At 38.3% G+C, this 20,289-nt stretch overlaps 2 protein-coding genes across 6 annotated transcripts in view; one reads left to right on the forward strand and one right to left on the reverse strand.

Moving 5' to 3' along the window:
- The window catches only part of FAIM (Fas apoptotic inhibitory molecule), a 31,151-nt gene extending 24,554 nt beyond the window's left edge, over nucleotides 1-6,597 (forward strand). For both annotated transcript variants that reach the window (XR_015150990.1, XR_015150978.1), the window contains 2 exons: nucleotides 5,368-5,432; nucleotides 5,673-6,597. The gene's annotated coding sequence lies outside the window, so the exon portion shown is untranslated. The remainder of the gene's footprint in view (nucleotides 1-5,367; nucleotides 5,433-5,672) is intronic.
- A 2,202-nt stretch (nucleotides 6,598-8,799) lies between these two features.
- Nucleotides 8,800-20,289, reverse strand: part of PIK3CB (phosphatidylinositol-4,5-bisphosphate 3-kinase catalytic subunit beta) — a 178,951-nt gene continuing 167,461 nt past the window's right edge. For 3 of the 4 annotated variants that reach the window (XM_086361989.1, XM_086362070.1, XM_086361924.1), the window contains 5 exons: nucleotides 20,077-20,244; nucleotides 18,784-18,907; nucleotides 11,731-11,876; nucleotides 10,651-10,783; nucleotides 8,800-10,295 (listed from right to left, as the gene is read on the reverse strand). In XM_086361989.1, coding sequence (XP_086218115.1) covers nucleotides 10,158-10,295; nucleotides 10,651-10,783; nucleotides 11,731-11,876; nucleotides 18,784-18,907; nucleotides 20,077-20,244 — 709 coding nt within the window. In that variant the 3' untranslated portion in view covers nucleotides 8,800-10,157. The remainder of the gene's footprint in view (nucleotides 10,296-10,650; nucleotides 10,784-11,730; nucleotides 11,877-18,783; nucleotides 18,908-20,076; nucleotides 20,245-20,289) is intronic. The other variant, XR_015148968.1, reaches the window with a different exon arrangement.

The following is a 20,289-nucleotide window of genomic DNA, read 5'->3' on the forward strand; positions in this document are numbered from 1 at the left end:
TGGAGAACAACTTAGCATTTCCCTGGTAGTGCAGTGAATAAGAATCCTCCTGCCAATGCAGGGCACACAGGTTTGATCCCTGGTCCAGGAAGATTTCACATGTCACAGAGCAACTAGGTCCATGTGCCGCGGCTGCTGAGCCCACACCCTAAAGCCTGCTAGTCACAACTACTGAACCCACTTGCTGCAACTACTGAAGCCCAAGTGCCTAGAGCCTGTGCTCCTCAAAAAAGAGAAGCCGCCACAATGAGAAGCCCTCATACCACAAGGAAGAGCAGTGCCTACTCACCACAACTGGAGAAAGTCCATGCAAAGCAATGAAGACCCAGTGCAGCAGAAAGTAAAATAAATTTTAAAAAAAGTAGAAAAATTTAGGAATTATGAAAGGGTCTTCTTTGGTCTAAGAAAAAAATCATCCCAGATGAAAACTTGAAAATACAGGGGAAAAAAAGATAAAAAGCAATAGTAAAAATATACAGTTGACCCTTGAACAAAATGGGTTGGACTTACACAGGTCCACTTACAATAAACTTTCTTTTCCCCAGTAAATACATACTAAAGTATACTAATGATCCACAGTTGACTGAATCTGTGGATATAGAACCATATATAGGGAAAGTGAAAGTGTTAGTCACTCAGTCATGTCCAATTCTTGGCGAGCCCATGGACTATAGCCTGCAAGGCTCCTCTGTCCATGGAATTCTCCAGGCAAGAATACTGGAGTGGGTTGCCATTCCCTTCTCCAGAGGATCTTCCTGACTCACAGACTGAACCCAGGTCTCTTACACTGCAGGCAGATTCTTTACCAGTTGTGCCATTCTGCCCTTGGACTAAAGTATACTAAATGATCCACAGTTAACTGAATCTGTGGATATAGAACCACATAGAGGGAGGGGTGACTAAAGTTACATTCAGATTTCTGATTGTGTGGGATATTGGCCCCCACAGCCTCCATGTTGTTCAAGGGTTAATTGTATATTTAATGAACAATGGCTGTATAAAATAATACTTTCTTGTGGGATTTAAGACTGATACATGTTTAAAATCCAATAACAACAGCATATAGGTTGGTAGAAACTTAAACAGATTTAAAGAGTTCTAGGTTCTTGTGTTGTCTCAGATTAGATCAGATCAGATCAGTTGCTCAGTCATGCCCGACTCTGCGACCCCATGAATCGCAGCACGCTAGGCCTCCCTGTCAATCACCAAACTCCCGGAGTTCACTCAGACTCACGTCCATCGAATCAGTGATGCCATCCATCCATCTCATCCTCTGTTGTCCCCTTCTCCTCCTGCCCCCAATCCCTCCCAGCATCAAAGTCTTTTCCAGTGAGTCAACTCTTCGCATGAGGTGCCCAAAGCACTGGAGTTTCAGCTTTAGCATCATTCCTTCCAAAGAAATCCCAGGGCTGATCTCCTTGCAGTCCAAGGGACTCTCAAGAGTCTTCTCCAACACCACACTTCAAAAGCATCAATTCTTCGGCGCTCAGCTTTCTTTACAGTCCAACTCTCACATCCATACATGACTACTGGAAAAACCATAACCTTGACTAGACAGACCTTTGTTGGCAAAGTAACGTCTCTGCTTTTGAATATGCTATCTAGCTTGGTCATAACTTTCCTTCCAAGGAGTAAGCATCTTTTAATTTCATGGCTGCAGTCACCATCTGCAGTGATTTTGGAGACCAGAAAAATAAAGTCTGACACTGTTTCCACTGGTTCCCCATCTATTTCCCATGAAGTGATGGGACTGGATGCCATGATCTTCGTTTTCTGAATGTTGAGCTTTAAGCCAACTTTTTCACTCTCCACTTTCACTTTCATCAAGAGGCTCTTCAGTTCCTCTTCACTTTCTGCCATAAGGGTGGTGTCATCTGCATATCTGAGGTTATTGATATTTCTCCCAGCAATCTTGATTCCAGCTTGTGCTTCCTCCAGCCCAGAATTTCTCATGATGTATTCTGCATATAAGTTAAATAAGCAGTGTGACAGTATCCAGCCTTGATGTACTCCTTTTCCTATCTGGAACCAGTCTATTTTTCCATGTCCAGTTCTAACTGTTGCTTCCTGCCCTGCATACAAATTTCTCAAGAGGCAGGTCAGGTGGTCTGGTATTCCCATCTCTTTCAGAATTTTCCACAGTTTATTGTAACCAGTATAGGCAAATTCAAAATTATAGTAGGATATTTTAACTTACCACTTTTATAAATGCCAGGCAAAAATTCAGTAATAATAAATAAATTTAAATAATTTAATAGCAGAATAGTTCTAATGAACATATGTAAAACGTTGATCTAATAACTTAATCTAATGAACATATGTAAAAATGTTGATCTAATAACTTAAATTGGGATTTTTTTTCATGTGCACACTGAACATTTATGAAACTTGAAATGTCATAATGACAATATTGTATCATAAAAAGTAGGTTCCATAATTTTGAAAGAATTTAAACTCATGTTCTATGAATGCCATACAATCTAGATATCAGTAACAAAATAATAATAATAAAATCCATGTGTATTTGGAAATAAATATACTTCAAAGTAACCTGCAGGTCACAAAGACAACAAAATGATAATTTTGGAAATATTTTCTATTGAATTGTGACGAAAAGTCTTCATTATCAAAATTTATAGGATGCAGATAAAGATTGTTATCATAAAAGCTAAAACTGATCAGCTAAGCAACCTTCTTATAAAGATGTAGGAGAGGAATAATAGCAAAATAAACCTAAATAAAGTACAAACAAGGAAATAATAAGGATAAAAGGACAGTAGAAAACAAATGTACAACAGAGGATCAAAAAAAGCCAAAAACTGATTTTTGTAAGACAACTGAAAAACTTCTAGTGACAGTAACTGAGAATACAGAGAAGGCACTAACCAAAACCAAGAATGAAAAGAGGATATCACTATCAATCCTGCAACATTAATACACTCTTAACATATGGATTATTTTATAAAAATAAGTTTGAAATAGTAGGTGAAATGGACACATACCTAGAAAATCACAACTCTTCAAAGCATATTTTTATAATCTGAATATTCCGGTAGCTATTAAGGAAACTAAATCCATACCTCAAAGAAACATCAGACATAAGGTCACTACCAAGGTTCTATTAAACATTTAAGAAATAACGCAAACCTTACCTGTGTTGTAAGGTCACCAAAAAGTTAATGACAAAAGCTGAAACAGACCTTAAAAAAAATTTATGGACCAATCCAACTGATGAAAATAGATACAGAAATCTCAAATGAATTATTAGCAAATAAAATCCGGGAATATAATTTAAAAAATATTACATCACAATCAATTCGGGCTCATTCCAGAAATGTAAGTATTTGGTTAAATATATGAACATCAGTCAATATAACTGAGTGTTTCTCAAGTGGCTCAGTTGTAAAAAGTAGGAGATATGGGTTTGATCTCTGTTGGGAAAATCCTCTGGAGGAGGAAATGGCAACTCACTCCATTATTCGTGTCTGGGAAATCTCATGGACAGAAGAACCTGGCAGGCTACAGTTCTTGGGGTTTCAAAGAGTTGGACACAACTGAGCAACTAGCTGGCACACAGTGATATAACTCACCAAATGAGAACAATTATTTGATCATTTTTGTAAAATGTAGAAAAATAACTTGATAGTATTCAGCATTCTTCATCATTTTTGAAACAAGTCCTGTGGGAACTGAAACATGCTTCCTTAACCTGATAAAAGATCCAGATTCCAAAGTAAACACCATACCTATTGAAGATTTTCCCTTTGAGATCAGCAAAAGGTTAAATACTGCTTCTATTCATCTTTTGTTGGAATTCCTAACCAGTGCAGAAGGGCAAGAAAAAGAAATAAAATGCTGAAGGGAATGGAAAAGAAGAAATAAAGGGACTAATCATTGCACATGACATATGCAAAATCAAAATGATTTCTATAAATGGTTAATAAGAATGTTTATGTCTGCTAAATAGAAACATCAATATCTACTGATTGCTCTGAAACTTTAGTTAAAACTATTAAAACACAGGTTGCTGGATTCCAACTCTCAAATTTCTGATTAAGTTTTGGGGTGGGGGTCAAGAATTTGCATTCTGCCCAGTTCCAAGGTATCAATATCCATGATATTACCTCTAGTCAAATCACTGTGGATAGATACTCCATTGTCATGGATTATAAGAGTCAACATTCTGAAGGTATCTATTTACCTCAACCTAAGGTAGTGCAACATCATTTAAAATTTTCATATTTGGGGCATCTCAGCAAGTAGATTCTGAAATGTATACTGAGGCATCACAGATAACTGTGAGTAAAGGGCATGGGTGCTTAAGACAGACTCCCTGAATTTGAATACTGCCTCCTACTTAGTGACTGTGCGTTCTGTCACTTGTAAAACAGGAAAGAACTATCACATGATTGTTAAAAAGATTAAATATATATAGTTTAGATGTATGCCCAGCACACATTAAGTACTATGCATGAGTTTAATGATTAAGTAAAATAAAATAAAAAAATAGGAAAATGAAATCTACTGGATATCTTCTAGAGTTCAGATGCAGACTCATGCATATGTGGACAGATAGTTTATGACCAAGGGTGATATAGAACAGTGGGGAAAGAGGATTATATTTCCAAATGAAAGTGAAAGTGAAGTCGCTCAGTCGTGTCCGACTCTTTGCGACCCCATGGACTGTAGCCTACCAGGCTCCTCTGTCCATGGGATTTTCCAGGCAATAGTACTGGAGTGAATTGCCATTTCCTTCTCCAGGGGATCTTCCCAACCCAGGGATCAAACCCGGGTCTCCCACATTGTAGACAGGCGCTTTACCGTCTGAGCCAACAGGGAAGCCAGATAGTTTAATAAATTGTTTAATAAATTGTTATAAGCACTCATTTTAGCATTACTTGGTAAAAATAAAGATGTATATAATTCTGTGACCCATCAATTTTAACCTTAAGTATATACATCCAAAGAAATACATACACATGTGAAATAGGAGATAAATTCTGATAATCACAGCAGCATCATTTGTAATAGCCTCAAACTAGAAACAACCTGTATGTGCCCAAGAGTAGACAGGATATATAAATTATAGGGTATCCATAACATGGAATACTATACAATGATGATAAAGGATGGAGATACATGCAATTAAATGGCTGAATCTTAAACAGTGCTGATGGAAAGAATCCTGATGATTGCCATAAAAGAAGATATGGTGATTACCTTGGCAGAACCTTTACAAGGAAGGGGAACTTGAACGTTTTCTCAGATTTTGACAATGTTGTTTCTTGATCTGAGTGGTGGTGACCTGGATATTTGCTCTATATGGTAATAGTATTTATATGTATTATTGTTTTATGTTCTTTTCAGTAGGTGCCTTTTCCACAATAAAAATGGTAGAAGAGAAGGTGGAGAATATCTGAAAGGCCAGACTTGTAAGTATTAAACCTGGGTGGGAGGAGGGAGGAGGGTTCAGGATGGGGAACACAGGTATACCTGTGGCGGATTCATTTTGATATTTGGCAAAACTAATACAATATTGTAAAGTTTAAAAATAAAATAAAATTAAAAAAAAAAAGTAAAGGGGAATCAGAAGTTCCAAAAATCCATTATATATTTTCATATAGTAATAACCCAGAAAGTGATGTCACACATTTTCTTCTTCATTGGAAAAGGGAATTGCCGGGAGCCAGCATGAGGAAATCCACTCGTGGCAAAGGTCATGAGGAAGGAGGCTGGACATACGCAAAGGCGGGATCGAGCCTCAGGAGTCCCCCTGGAAATTCTCGAGCATCTATCCTAAAAACCAGAGTCTGCCTACTTTACTACTTTGTGCTCTCACCTACACCTCTGACTTTATGGGGGGCTATCCCCCACCACCTCTTTCGGAGAAGGAGTTAACTTAGAGCTCGTTAAAAATAATTTCTGGGCATGATAGCAGTGTTTCAACCTACAGACTCCTCTGAAGGTTCTCTAGCCTGCCTGACAGGCTTGTCCGGCCACATGTGATTGTTCACAGCCTCCCAACCATGAGAGGCACGAGATGCTTTAAACCTTCTAAAAACAGGTTCTTTAGAGAAGTTATAAAACTATTAGTATAGTATAGTGGGCTGATTAGAAATTGTATTGAAGGGTTTTTTATTTGTTGAGCCAATGTTTACTGCTAAGTCTCCACATCCCCTGCCTTTATACACATTGATGAATATATAGAAAAAATAAGTATTAACCTTGATATTAATCACATTAGACCTTAGGCTAAACAAATTCTTTCCTTAATTAAAACCCACTACACCCTCACCCTATAGGAATGTAACTTTATCTGGTACCTTCGAAAGGTGGTGTCTGTTTTAAGAATAATCACCCCTGGAGAAATAAGTGTCCTGGTTGACTGACCGCTGTCACAAGGAGAGGGTCATAAATTGTCAGCAGGCCCCCTGGCCAGAAGATGATGTAACACCCCTAAGACCTCTGTATACATTTGTATGAAGCACCTGACTTTAATAAAAGTCAGGACTGCTGACCCCGTGTGACTTTTGTATAACATCTCAGTCTATAAAAACAGACCCTGGAAAAATAAAAAATGGGATCAGCTCCTCGAAATACTGGTCTCCTCACGTCACTCTCTCTCTCAACCTCTGGCTGAGTTTCCATCTGGAGGGCAGAGGCCTGCCAAGCTTACTAATTTTGCCTGGGCTTCTAAGATCCAACCGGGGAGGCCTCAGTGTCTCCTCTTCCATGGGAGAACAGAAGGACGCCTGTGGCCTATGTAAGTGGCGCAAACTTCTTGGCTTGAAGTTTTATTGGTTTTCCGCGTAAACCAAGCTAACTCAGCCTCTTTTCTCCACTGAATTTTCCTGCTGAGCTATCCTCATTATATTACTCTTTATATCTCTAATTAATATTTAATTAAAGCCAGTGTATTCACCGACACCATCTCTCCTTCAGATATCCCTGGATCCACCAGGGCTGGACCCTGGCAGGGAATAAAACCATTACTGATACTGAAAGAGAACAAGGCTCTGGGATGACATGATCCTACGGAAGAGATGCAGCATTCTGGTGTGCAGAAAGGGGAAGAGGGAGGTAGAAATAAGCAATTGTTGATCCGGTTATTGACCATGAATCATGCTTTAGATATACTGTACCTCCCTGCCTACTATGCTCTCCCCACTACCCCTTCACCTAGCTTCTATCTGTCCCTGAAGAACTCAGCTTAAAGGCCCACTTCTCCAGGAAACTGCAGCTCCTGGTCCCTCCCTCCTAAAAGCTGCTTGCCCCCCAACAGTCAGGGTCACATGGCACAGTACCTCTCTGCTCTTCACCTTGTAGACCAATCTTTCACCTCTACAGGCAAGTGATCCCTGCATTTCAGGCCAAGATCTGGGGCTGACGGTCAGGGCTATAGGCTGGACAAGGCAGAACTGAGAAAACACTGGAAGACTGAAGATGGGCAGAGAGCTCTGGAGCCTTCCATGAGATTCCTCCCTTCAGTGGCCTTCAGGAGGGGGAAGCAGAGAAATAAATGAGATTGCCTTTGAGTTGGGACTCAGCACATGTTTCCATTCAGTCTTAAACTAGCCTGTTCCACAGAATTGAGTACAGCAGTTATTACCAACCCCACACTACAAACAGGAAGCTCAGACCGTGAGAAAGAAAATAAACACCTTATTCCAAGGTCAGAGAGGCATAGCTGGATTGTAAATCCTAGCCTCTGTAGCTCACAGTCTGACTATAGACATGAGGAGAATACACAGGAAATAACAAAGTCATCTTTTGTCATCCCAGACCTGGGTAGATACAGATGCTGTCCTCAAGTATGGAAATGTATAGGGTTTCCAAACCTTGTTTTGGGAAAGAACCAAAGGCAGGGAGCCAAGGCAATGAGTAATCAGCCCCCAGGCAGGGAACTGTTCCTGCAACCCAGACCCCTAGCGCACCGTGGACGGTGGCTATCATTCATCTTTCTGACTCAGGAGAAGCCCCTAAGAATCAGACATGCAAGTCAGCAAGTGTGTACGGAGTAGCTGCTCGGAGTGCTGAGCAGCTATGGAATGCTACCATTGCTATCTATGGGGGCCTATGGCAGCGAGCAGGACAGTCAAGAGCCATGCCAGCCTCAGGTCCAGCACTGGCTGGGCAACTTCATTTCCATTTCTTACTCATGAAGACATTCACTAATTAAACATATGTTTACCAAGGAACCCATGCACTGAGATGTGTTTGGAAACAGTGGTACCCACTTCTGCATGGCAATGCTCACCACTTTCTAAATCCCTGACCCGTATCCTGGTGTATGTAACGGTGGACTGCTATAGGACAGAGACTCCTCAAACAAACCTGTCCTTCTTCAGTTCTACTCCTAGCACTCTCATTGAGCTAGAACAGTCCCTGTTCATCGAGCACTGAACTGAATGGTCAGTCAGTTCAGAGCTCCACCCCCACCATCAGCTGAGTTACTTCCAAGAAACTGTGCTCTGATCATCTGCCTAATGGAAGAGAGCTATAGAGTGACTAGCCTGGCCTTGGGTACCAAGTTTAACTGAAAGGACATTTTTCCAGACCTCAGGAACCTTCCCAAAGGCATGGAAACTCTGTGAGGACACCCTCATGTCTCAGGCTCCCAAAGTCCAAGAGGCCTCCCATACTGCCTGATGGGCTGGGAAACAAGGAGAGCAGTCACCGAAGAGACCATGATCCTCAGCTTACTCCTGAGGCTGCTTTGTCTGCTGATTTGACCATTTCTGACAGTCTCAGCACCAAAGTTCAAAGGCCTGTGCTGCCCATAAAGAAGAGGTCCACACATCCCAAGAGCAACCAAAACCAGCTCACCCATTTATTTGACTGAGAACATTAAGGAAGACAACAAAATTAAACAATTTTTAATAAAATTCCTATAGAAAACTCAGTCTCAGGGCAAACATTCAGTTCTCTTTTCCATGTCATTGAGGACTGAGAGCTCCCAAGAGTCTTTGGAGAATAAGCAGTAGTTTTGCTGGATGTTGCCAGTACTCAGAAAGAGCCTCCATTTACACATTCAAACCAGTAGTTCCTATTGCACATATTAACATTATCTGCAATCTAGCACCCTAAATATATGGTACCTCAACAAATAAATTAAAGAGTTCCATGTAGCATGAAACATTTCAATTTGAACTAATATTCCTGAAAAATCACATTATTACAAGTTTTAATAAATACAGTAAGAACAGCTGGCATTTGACTAAAACACTGAATTTTAGGTCTGGAGTTTATTCCATAAATAGTTTCCTGTTCATTTGCTTTCTGTCTGGGATACATTTGCTCAAGTATTATGCTCTATGAAGTGAACTCTTTCATAGATACCATGTAAAAACTGTATTAATATGTGCCTCATTATAGAAGCAGCTGGAAGAACTGGATCACATATTAAGTAAAAAGTAACTTAGGAAAAAGCTCTGCTTTTGTAAAACTTTAAAACACAGGCTGAAGAAAATCAAAATAATATCTTTTTATATAGAACTCCCACTAGAAATTTTATAAATATATATGCAGCATAAATTATATTTGCCTCACCAAGCAGATTTTCAGCAATTCTGGCTGGGATGATGCTATCATGGTAGATAAATATCAACAAAAGAATTAATGTTTCCACAGGTTTAAAAGATTTCTCTTGAAAAACAATCATAATTTCAAATTATATTATAATTTGTAGTTCACACAATTTAAAAAGGGAGGAAAGAAAGCTTTCTTTTAAGCCTCATTTGGAAAGTAAGAACAGCTACTAGTCCCCAGGTATGGATAAGTTGGCTGAGTGATAACACTTGGTCACAATATGAAAAAGAAGTATTTACATCTTTCCAGAAAAGTACCAAATACTTAAAAAAAAAAAAAGACAAAAAATAATCTCTAGTAGCATTCCTTGGCGTGCAAAGTCAGCAGGAAATGATTATCCATAATGTTGAGTTTTCATGATGAATCTTGGAAGCATTCAAAAAGCAGAGGGTGTTGTCAGGGATTATTCAGATTACGTTACTGTGGGATGCCCCATTCTTAATTTATCTCTCGGTTCCAGGATTTCATTCCCTTTATAACATCTCTGGCAGGGTCATGTTCAATTTAGTGCAAGTGCAAAATGAAAACTAAACGAAACCAACAAACACATTAGGAGCAAAGGCTGATTGTTAAGATCTGTAGTCTTTGCGAACTGTGTGGGCCATCCAATTGACTTTAGTAGTCCAACTTTCCCTGAGTGCCTCATCAAATTTTTGCTTGAATTGCTTGAGTGCTTCTTCTTCAGTCTTCCCTAAGGCAAGAGAGTCCTGGCAATGAAAGAGAAAAATGTGATTTTATATAGTCTCCATAGTGAGGCGCAAACCTCAAAGTCTGTAGAAGGCTGGCTCGGCCATACAGTGCACACTCCATGTTCTTATTCAAATACCATTTACAGGAGAGAGAATGAACACCAAGGTATGGTGACAATATGACCTCTGCCAAAGGGTTTTCGTAGATGAAATGAATTTACAATTACTGCAAGACAACTATTTAGGTTCTTGCGGCTACCACTCAAGGTTAAATGATTTTATTCCATTTCCTTTGAACGTCTAGATAAAACAGGTAGATACAACTGAGCTCTATGTTTACAAGGCCCAAATTACAAAGGAAAGAGGTTTATACCTTAAGATACTGTATATCCTTGACTGAGGTGAGCTCAGGAAGCCCTGCAGTCAACATCAGTGCAAAGAGCGTGATGAAGAGATTCCCATGCCGGCGTAAAATCAGATATGCATCCTCACAACACTGGCGGAACCTTCAGTTGATTCAAGCAAATCACAGGAATATTATATCAGAACGAAAACAAGATATTTCATAAATGAAAATGAGACATATAGTGAAACTTCCCATAAAGCTGAAATTTTTACTTCTTTGAAAATTGTCTGAGGATGAAAATTTACATAAAATAAATCAAGCTCTCGAAAACCACATATATCTTTTCCAGAAACAAAACTAAACAGAAATATATAAAACGCAAAGTCATACTTAAACTACACTTTTTAATTCTGTGAGACATAAACAATTAATTGTAAAAAAGTGGCAATTATACTCCATAAGGATTTGTAACCACATTTCTAGACTTTAGATTTGTGGTCTGACTCCAGAGACTTAATTTCTTTAACGTCCCCCGAATATATTCTGCAGAAGCCCAGAAAGATCTGGAAATAATACTAGAAATCATTTGTTAAGCCTATCATATGAGTTGGTCACATCATATAATATATCGTTTATTATCAAAATACCCCTGAAGCTTAGTTATTTTTGTCACCATTGAAAATGAAGAAACAAATCTGAGATGATAAGTAATGTGTTTGGAAACATCAAACACCAAAGAATAGATATGAGATTACAAAGTCATTCTGTGAACCCTTACTCTCTTTTATCATACTTCACATTGAATGACAGCAAAATGCCAGTCCCTTTCAGCATTTCAAATGTCTATCAAATGTCTTAACAGTTTCAGAGAATTTTCCAATGCAGGTAAAAGGCAGCATTCTATTGGAATAAAACAGCAATTTATCTCAAATTCCTAGCATTATTTTTCATTCTCTGAATCAGAACATGGATCTCACAGGCAAATTCCCTGAAACCTCCTGTTGGCAGACTGACTATCTCCCCAATTAAATCTCTCTCAGCTAAGAAATGCTAGCCTAACTGAGAAAACAGTAGATGTGTTTACTTTGACACAAGGGCGATACTCACCGGCCAAATTTTTCTGTGTTTCCTGTTTTTCCTTGTTGAATCACATGAATGAAATCATAAGTAAGAATAAAAGGCACTCGCTCCCTTTTAATGCCAAATTTAGACTTGAAATTTCCAAGAATATGTCCAAAGTCAATGTGGAAGAGCTAGAAAACAAATGGGATTTAATTTCCACCCCCGTTTTTTTCGGGTGGGTTCTGAATAAAAAGGCAAGGTCTCAGCAGTCTTAGACCCTGAAGTACTACATCTAAAGTCATCAGACCCCTTTCTCACTTTTCATAGACTCTTGGATCATTTGAGAAAACAGTGCTTCTGATATTCATAGGTCTTTTATATTTAACAATAACCCTGATATTAAACTGCATATACCCAGTGGGAAAGATCAATCTTTAAAAAGAAAAATATATGCAAATCATAAACATGTCTGATTTTAAAAAGTCAAATAGTTTTATATACAGAACCAAACCAAAAGACAGTATATCCTTGCCCCACCGGTTCCTTCACTACCTTAAGTGCTACTACTTAGAGGTAACTTCTTCCCACACTTTCACATGTCTTTCCTGATATTTGCCTCCATTTTCCTAAATAGTTTATTTAGGAAATAGTTTCCTAAATATGTTTATTCTTATTTTTTACTTCCTAATTTTAGATTACTGTGAAAGGTAAAGATTTAGTGGTCTTGTGATGATGTTTGTTGTGATGATGTGATAGTATTAATACGTTTATACTTATTTTTACTTCCTAATTTTAGATTACTGTGAAAGGTAAAGATTTAGTAGTCTTGTGATGATGTGATGCCTCATAATGCAGCACAACTATAGAATAATTTATGGTTAAATCAATGTTGATGTTCCATTGCTAAGTCGTGTGTGACTCTTTTTGACCCCATGGACTGTTGCACGCCAAGCTCCTCTGTGCTCCATTATCTAGTCTTTATATTGTTCAAACTGTGTAAATATATTTCAAAGTTAAGTCATGTGGTAATGGTATATACTATGATTACATTTCCTTTTTTTTTTCAATTTTATTTATTTTTGGCTGTGCCGGGTCTTTGATGCACAGGCTTTTCTCCAGTTGCAGTGGTGGGCTTCTTTCTCACTGCAGTGGATTCTCTTGTTGAGGAGAACGGGCTCTGGGGCATGCCGGCTTCGGTGGTTATAGCATGTGGGCTCAGTAGCTGCAGCTTCTGAGCTCTAGAGTACGGGCTCAACAGTTGTCGCTCATGGGCTTCGCTGCTCCACAGCACATGTGATCTTCCCAGGTCAAGCCCGTCTCTCCTGCACTGGCAGGCAGATTCTTTACCATTGAGCCACCAGGGAAGCTGTACATTTCCTTTTCTGCTCATCTTTTTCCTTGACAAAACTTTTGTTTTGTTGTTTTCTTAGTGTTCTACGATCTGGTCATTAATTTTTCACAAAATCTTAAAATTCTAAAAATCATTGTAAAACAGTTGTCCACCGGGTCAGGTAGTCTGTCAGTTCCTGTCTCTGCTTGGCTGTTCTCCACGCCTGCCACAGAACTGTCACCCTGTGCTCACCCTTCACTCTTCTCCTATTTGGAGTCCCTGATTCCCAGGCCCCACATCACTGTCTCTTTTGGTATACACCAGACTTTCTCAATATTGGCACCACTGACATCTGGGCCCTGTAATTCTTGTATATGAGTGTTTATCATATACACTATATCTGGCAGCATCTCTAGCCTCTACTGAGAGATGCCTGAAGAATACCCCTATCTCCATCACGACAACCAGAAACGTCTTCAGGCACTGACAAATGTTCCCTAGAGGCAAAAGCACCCCCAGTTGAGAACTACTGGTTTAGACCTTCGTTCTGACATCCTCCTGAAAAAAAGGCACAGAGGTGATACAACTTTTAGAACCATTTTTCTACTTTTATACTGAAAGTCTGATATAGAATTAATTCTAGGTTAGAAATCATTTTCACTCAAAATTATGAAGGATAATTTCCACTGTTTTATACTTTCCAACGTTGCTATTGAGAAGTCAAATCTTTCTGACTTATGAACCCTAGTATGCGGCCTGGTGTGTCTCTGGGAAGGTTTTAAGACCTTCACTTTATGCCTGATGCACTGCAATATGAGGGTGGATGGCCTCACTAAGGGTCTTTTCATCCACTATAAAGGATCTTTTGTTGCCATTTGGCTGAATATTCATGAACATCAGCTTTAGGAACCATCTTTATTTTCTGGCTAAGTTCCTTCCCTTCCTCTTATGAGCTACATTCTTCTGTAACGTTAGGATAGACAGTAAACCTCCCTGGACTAATTCTCTGTCATCAAAATCTTTATTCTACATATTAGGCATTTTGTTCCTTTTCGGGACATTAAAGGACAATATATATCATGGTGCCTCAAAAACAGAATCGGGGCCAAACTGCCAGGATTTAAATCCTGGTAGTCATTCTCTGTTTATCCATCTTCTCATCTGTAAATGAGGATAATACTACTTAATCTGTAAAGTTGTCATAATGATGATTCAAGGAGTTAACATATAAAGAATTTAAAGAACTATGCTTTCTATAAGACTTCAAAAAATCTTAGTTCATCTTTAATCTATATTATTCTAATTTTATTTGTTCTTCTTAACTTCCAAAAATTCCATTTTCTGATTTTTAAAAATAGAATCTTATTACTTCATAGATACAGTGTCTTTTCTTTTTTCACTTTTTAAATCATCTTCTGTTTACTGTAGTTACTCTGTTTTCCCAGAGTTCTTTTCCCCCCATTTTGCTTCTTTTTGGTCTCTATCTCCATCTGTTTCTACAAATGTCTAATAATCTTTGGCTGACCATTCATGTTTAAGAATGAGTCACTAAAAAGATGAATGAAAAATCTAAGGATGTGGTAGGATTCCTGATCACTGGGCTTCCTTGCAGAATGACTGGGGAAAGACCTCAACAGTCAGGACCTGTGAGCTTCACTGGAACAGAAGAGATTCTCTTGAGATGAACCATCTAGTCTCTCGGGAGAGTGGGAATATACACCTGGTTGCTATGTTCCTGGAGCAAAGCAAGCAGAAGTGGCTGGGAGTCATACTGTTTTTCATGACAACAATCACTTCATCCCCATTTTTAATATGGCAACTTACTCTTAAGCTTCTGTAGAACCTGTGTGTCCTTGAGTCAGAGGAATTGGTTTCTTCGGAGAACCGTCTAGCCCTTCTTAGAGTTAGGAAGGAGATGTGAGTACCTAACTGCTCCATATATACGCTACCAGTCAATCCTGTTTTTAGCTTCTTCTCCTCTCCCCATCTCTAGCAGCACCCACTGCCTCTAATTCCTGAGGGTGACACATCCACCTACAAGTAGCCATTTTCTCAGCTATGCTAAGTCACTGCTATTTCTCCATTTTGCTGTTGCTCATCCCCAAATCTGCTGATGTCTTTCACCCTTTGTGGCCTCTATTATCTTTGATATCTTGGATTTACATATTTTTTAATTTATTTTTTATTGAAGGATAATTGCTTTATAAATTTTGCTGTTTTCTGTCAATCCTCAACATGAATCAGCCATAGGTATACCTATATCCCCTCCATATTGAAACTCCCTCCCCATCCTACCCCTCTAGGTTGATACAGAGCCCTTTCCTGAGCCAAACAGCAAATTCCCATTGGCTATCTATTTCACATATGGCAATGTAAGTTTCCATGTTATTCTTTCCACACATCTCACCCTCTACCCTCTCCCCATGTCCAGAAGTTTATTCTCTGTGTCTGCTTCTGCACCACTGCCCTGTAAATAAATTCTTCAGTACCATTTTTCTAAATTCTGTATATATGTGTTAGAATATGGTATTTATCTTTCTCTTTCTGACTCACTTCACCCTCCATAATAGGTTCTAGGTTCATCCACCTCATTAGAACTGACTCAAATGTGTACCTTTTTATGGCTGAGTAACATTCCATTGTGTATATGTACCACAACTTTATCCATTCATCTGTCGATGGACATCTAGGTTGTTTCCATGTTCTAGCTGTTGTAAATAGTGCTGCAATGAACAATGGTATACATGTGTCTCTTTCAATTTTGGTTTCCTCAGTGTATATGCATAGGAGTGGGATTGTTAGGTTATATGGTGGTTTTATTCCTAGTCCTTTTAAGGAATCTCCATACCAACTTCCAAATAATGGCTGTATCAATTTACATTCCCACCAACAGTGCAAGAGTGTTCCCTTTTCTCCACAGCCTCTCTAGTATTTATTGTTTGTAGACTTCTGGATGAGGGCCATTCTGACTGGTGTTAGGAGATATCTCATTGTAGTTTTGATTTGCATTTCTCTAATAATGAGCTATGTTGAGCATCTTTTCATGTGTTTGTTTGCCATCTCTATGTCTTCTTTGGAGAAATGTCTGTTTAGGTCTTTTTCCTACTTTTTGATTGGGTTGTTTGTTTTTCTGGTATTGAGTTGTTTGAACTGCTTGTATATTTTGGAAATTAATTGTCATTTCTGTATACAGTTCTTCCATCTCCTTAGGTAAGTTTATTCCTAGATATTTCATTCTTTTTGTTGTAATGGTGAATGGGAATGAATCCTTAATTTCTCTTTCGGATTTTTCATCATTAATATATAGAAATGCAAGTGACTTCTGTGTATTGATTTTGTATCCTGCAATTTTGCTAAATTCACTGATCAGCTCTAGTAATTTTCTTATACTATCTTTAGGGTTCTATGTACAGTATCATGTCATCAGTAAACAGTGAGAGCTTTGCATTTTCTTTTCCAATCTGGATTCCTTTTATTTCTTTCTCTTCTCTGATTGCTGTAGCTAGGACTTCCAGAACTATGTTGAATAATAGTGGTGAAAGTGGACACCTTGTCCTGTTCCTGATCATGGGGGAAGGCTTTAAGTTTTTCACCACTAAGAATAATGTTTGCTGTAGGCTTATCATATATGGCCTTTTACTATGTTGAGGCAGGTTCCTTCTATGCCCATTTTTTTGAAGAGTTTTAATCATAAATGGGTGCTGAATTTTGTCAAAGGCTTTTCCTGCATCTACTGAGATGATCATATGGTTTTTATCTCTCAATTTGTTAACATGGTGTATCATATTGATTGATTTGCATATGTTGAAGAATCCTTGCACCCCTGGAGTAAACCCAACTTGATCATGGTGTATGAGCTTTTTGATGTGTTGCTGAATTCTGTTTGCTAAACTTTTATTGAGGATTTTTGCATCTGTGTTCATCAGTGATATTGGCCTGTAGTTTTCTTTTTCTGTTTTGTCTTTGTCTGCTTTTGGTATCAGGGTTATGGTGTCCTCCTAGAATGAGTCTGGAAGTGTTCCTTCCTCTGCAATTTTTTGAGAGAGTTCTAGAAGGACAGGCATTAGCTCTTCTCTAAATGTTTGATAGAATTCTCCTGTGAAGCCATCGTGTCCTTGGCTTTTCTGTTCTGGGAGACTTTTTTTATCACAGCTTTAATTTCAGGGCTTGTAACTTGGTTGTTCATAATTTCTATTGCTTCCTGGTTCGGTCATGGAAAACTGAACTTTCTCAGAACCTGTCCATTTCTTCCAGGTTATGTACTTTATTGCCTATAGTTATTCATAATAATCTCTTATAATCCTTTGTATTTCTGCATTGTCTGTTGCAACCTCTCCTTTTTCATTTCTAAGTTTGTTGATTTGATTCTTCTCTTTTTTATTTTTTATTTTATTCTTTTTTATTGATGAGTCTGGCTAAGGGTTTGTCAATATTGTTTATCTTCTCAAAGAACCTGCTTTTAGTTTTATTAATCTTTACTATTATTTTTTTCATTTCAATTTCATTTATTTCTGCTCGGATCTTTATGATTTCTTTCTTTCTACTAATTTTGGAGTTTTTTTCTTTTTCTTTTCCCAGTTGTTTTAGGTGTAAATTTAGGTTTACTCTCTTCGATGTTTTCCTTGTTTCTTGAGGTAGGATCATATTGCTATAAACTTCCCTCTTAGAATTCCTTTTGCTGCTTTGAGTTGTCGTGGTTTCTTTGTCATTTGTTTCTAGAAATTTTCTTATTTCCCTTTTGACCTCTTCAGTAACCTGTTGTTAATTTAGAAATGTGTTGTTTAATCTCTATGTGTTTGTGTTTCTTACAGGTTTTTTCTTGTAATTGATATCTAGTCTCATAGTCTCATAGCGTTGTGGTTGGAGAAGATGCTCGATACAATTTCAATTTTCTGAAATTTACTGAGGTTTGATTTGTGACCCTAACATATTTCTTATTCTTCAATATCTTATTAGAAGGGAGTCAAGAAAGAATGGAGAAAAACCTGTGTTTCAATCTGATTAACCAGAAGTCTGAGGGGATTTTTTTTAAGTGTGAACACAAGGTTCATCTCTCAAAGCCAAAACCAGATCTACTCAGATCTCCAAGGAGGTATAAAATTCTGGGTCCCTCTGAGAGTCAGAGTTCACATAGTGACCCAGAGATTTTTATTCTGGAATTCCTCTAGTGTCAGGGAATTATGGCTAAACTGAAAAATATCTCAAATTATTTTATCCCTCTTTGCTTAAAATATAAGATTTACAAATAAAAGTCACTCTGAACATTTAGAAATCTTTTATTTCAAAACTAAGTTTCTTTATAATAAATAACCTGGTATAGTTACTAAGCTATGCCAAAATGATATTACTCACACTCCCTTTCTCATTACTCCCACAGATGATCATATGTGATATTCTAAAAGAAAAAATAAAGTGGGATTTGTCTCAACTGTTTCTTTTCTTAATCTTTTCTTTCTTTACACCCTACATAATACCTGCTTCCTCTATCTGCAGGTACATGTGTCCCCCAAATACAATTTCTTATATTGAAGGACTAGGTCACTTACAAATAACCTCAATAATTTGTAAGCATTTAAATAAATGTTATCACCTAACTTTAAGCAAACAAACCAATATAAATGAAGCAGATGGTATATGAAACAAGGGGTGGGAAATAAAAGAAAAGCCAAAGACATGACTCAGAGAATCATAAAGAATCTGAGTTTCATTAAGAGACTGTGCTGCATATAACAGCATCACTGAGGTCCTTGCAGACTCTGGCTGCTTACCTGGCCAGTTTTTTTGACCATGATGTTATCACTATGTCTGTCACCAATCCCAAGGACATAAGAAGCTACACAGTAGCCGGCACAGGATAGGGTAAACTCCTCAATGGCTCGGTCCAGGTCATCCCTGAATGAGAGAAAAAAACAGAAGAAAAGATTTTAGTCTCCAAAGGTATGGGATGGAGCCAATCCACATTTCTGTTTCCTTTCAGAGGAGCAGGGCAGAGAGGAGTCAGCAGGCTGGCTCAGATACCAGATAACTAGAAATCAACTGTTCAAACTGCTGTGTCCTGGGGCTCATGTTTCAGTGAGGATGGGGGGTAGTTTCATATGAATAGTAATGAGAGGAGACCATCAGCTTTGCTGGTGATACTGGGCTTTGGAACACTTTTGTAGTTTTGAACAAAGACTAAAATCCATATTTAAGAGTTAAGTATTGAGGTTCCAATCATTTAAGTCACTGATTTAAATCAGAAACAACTAACATAGACCCTTTAGGGACAAGGCCCTAAATCAGAATTTGAACATTGATTCTCATATACAAGTTCCTGGATTTTGCCAATGATAAACATTTAAGTCTGACTTCAAAGTCTTAAGCCAGTAATACTTTTAGTGTTTCCTTCTCATTGAAAATTCATTAATTTCCTATGTATTAGGGATTGTACAACACAATAACACAAATAACACAATTCCGCGGCTTCCCTGGTGGCGCGGGTGGTAAAAAGCATATGCCTGCAATGTGGGAGACCTGGGTTCAATCCGTGGGCTGGGAAGATCCCCTGGAGGAGGGAATGGCAACTCACTCCAGTATTCTTGCCTGGAGAATCTCATGAACAGAGGAGCCTGGCAGTTCTCTGGAGTTACAAAGAGTTGGACACGACTGAATGACTAAGCACACACAGCACAACAGAATTTCTAGCACTGTATTTTTCAGTTTGGAGAGACCACTTGACAAACTCATTTACTTCTACTGTAAAAATCTACTGAAAATTTACTTAAGTTCATACATTCCCATAATTACAGAAGTTCATGCACTTAAAAAGTTATATGTTACTCGTTAAATACTTAAACTCTTAGGTTTGTTAAACTACTGCTCGGCTCTGAAATTTTATCTAGATGAAGTACAATTCAATGCTAATCTGTTAGACTCTAGGAAGGCCTGTTTATCATTTTGATCTAACCAGAAATGAAGCAATAGATAATATTAATATTTCCTCTAGGACACTGATGAGTCTAGCTGAGAGAATAGTTATTTGTTTGACAGTTTGTTCAGAAGACAAACAAAAACACACGAACCCAGAATTGTATTCTTTAAGCCAGTTCAGAAGGGCATCTTTGTTGAAGGCTGCTGCTGCAGCAACATTGCTACTGTTCAGCTGAATGTCAGCAATTGTTTCAGAGGTGCTCACAACTTCAATGAGGCCAGAGCGGTCTCCTGTTGCTAAGCAGCCGTAAGGTAGCATCCTGAAAAGAAGAAAAGGGATATAGAGTCACAGATCTATGCATCCA

Source organism: Bos grunniens, chromosome 1 (assembly GCF_055505025.1).
Source record: "Bos grunniens cultivar Pamir isolate PY7600 chromosome 1, Bosgru_T2T1.0, whole genome shotgun sequence".
NCBI classification, from domain to species: domain Eukaryota; kingdom Metazoa; phylum Chordata; class Mammalia; order Artiodactyla; family Bovidae; genus Bos; species Bos grunniens.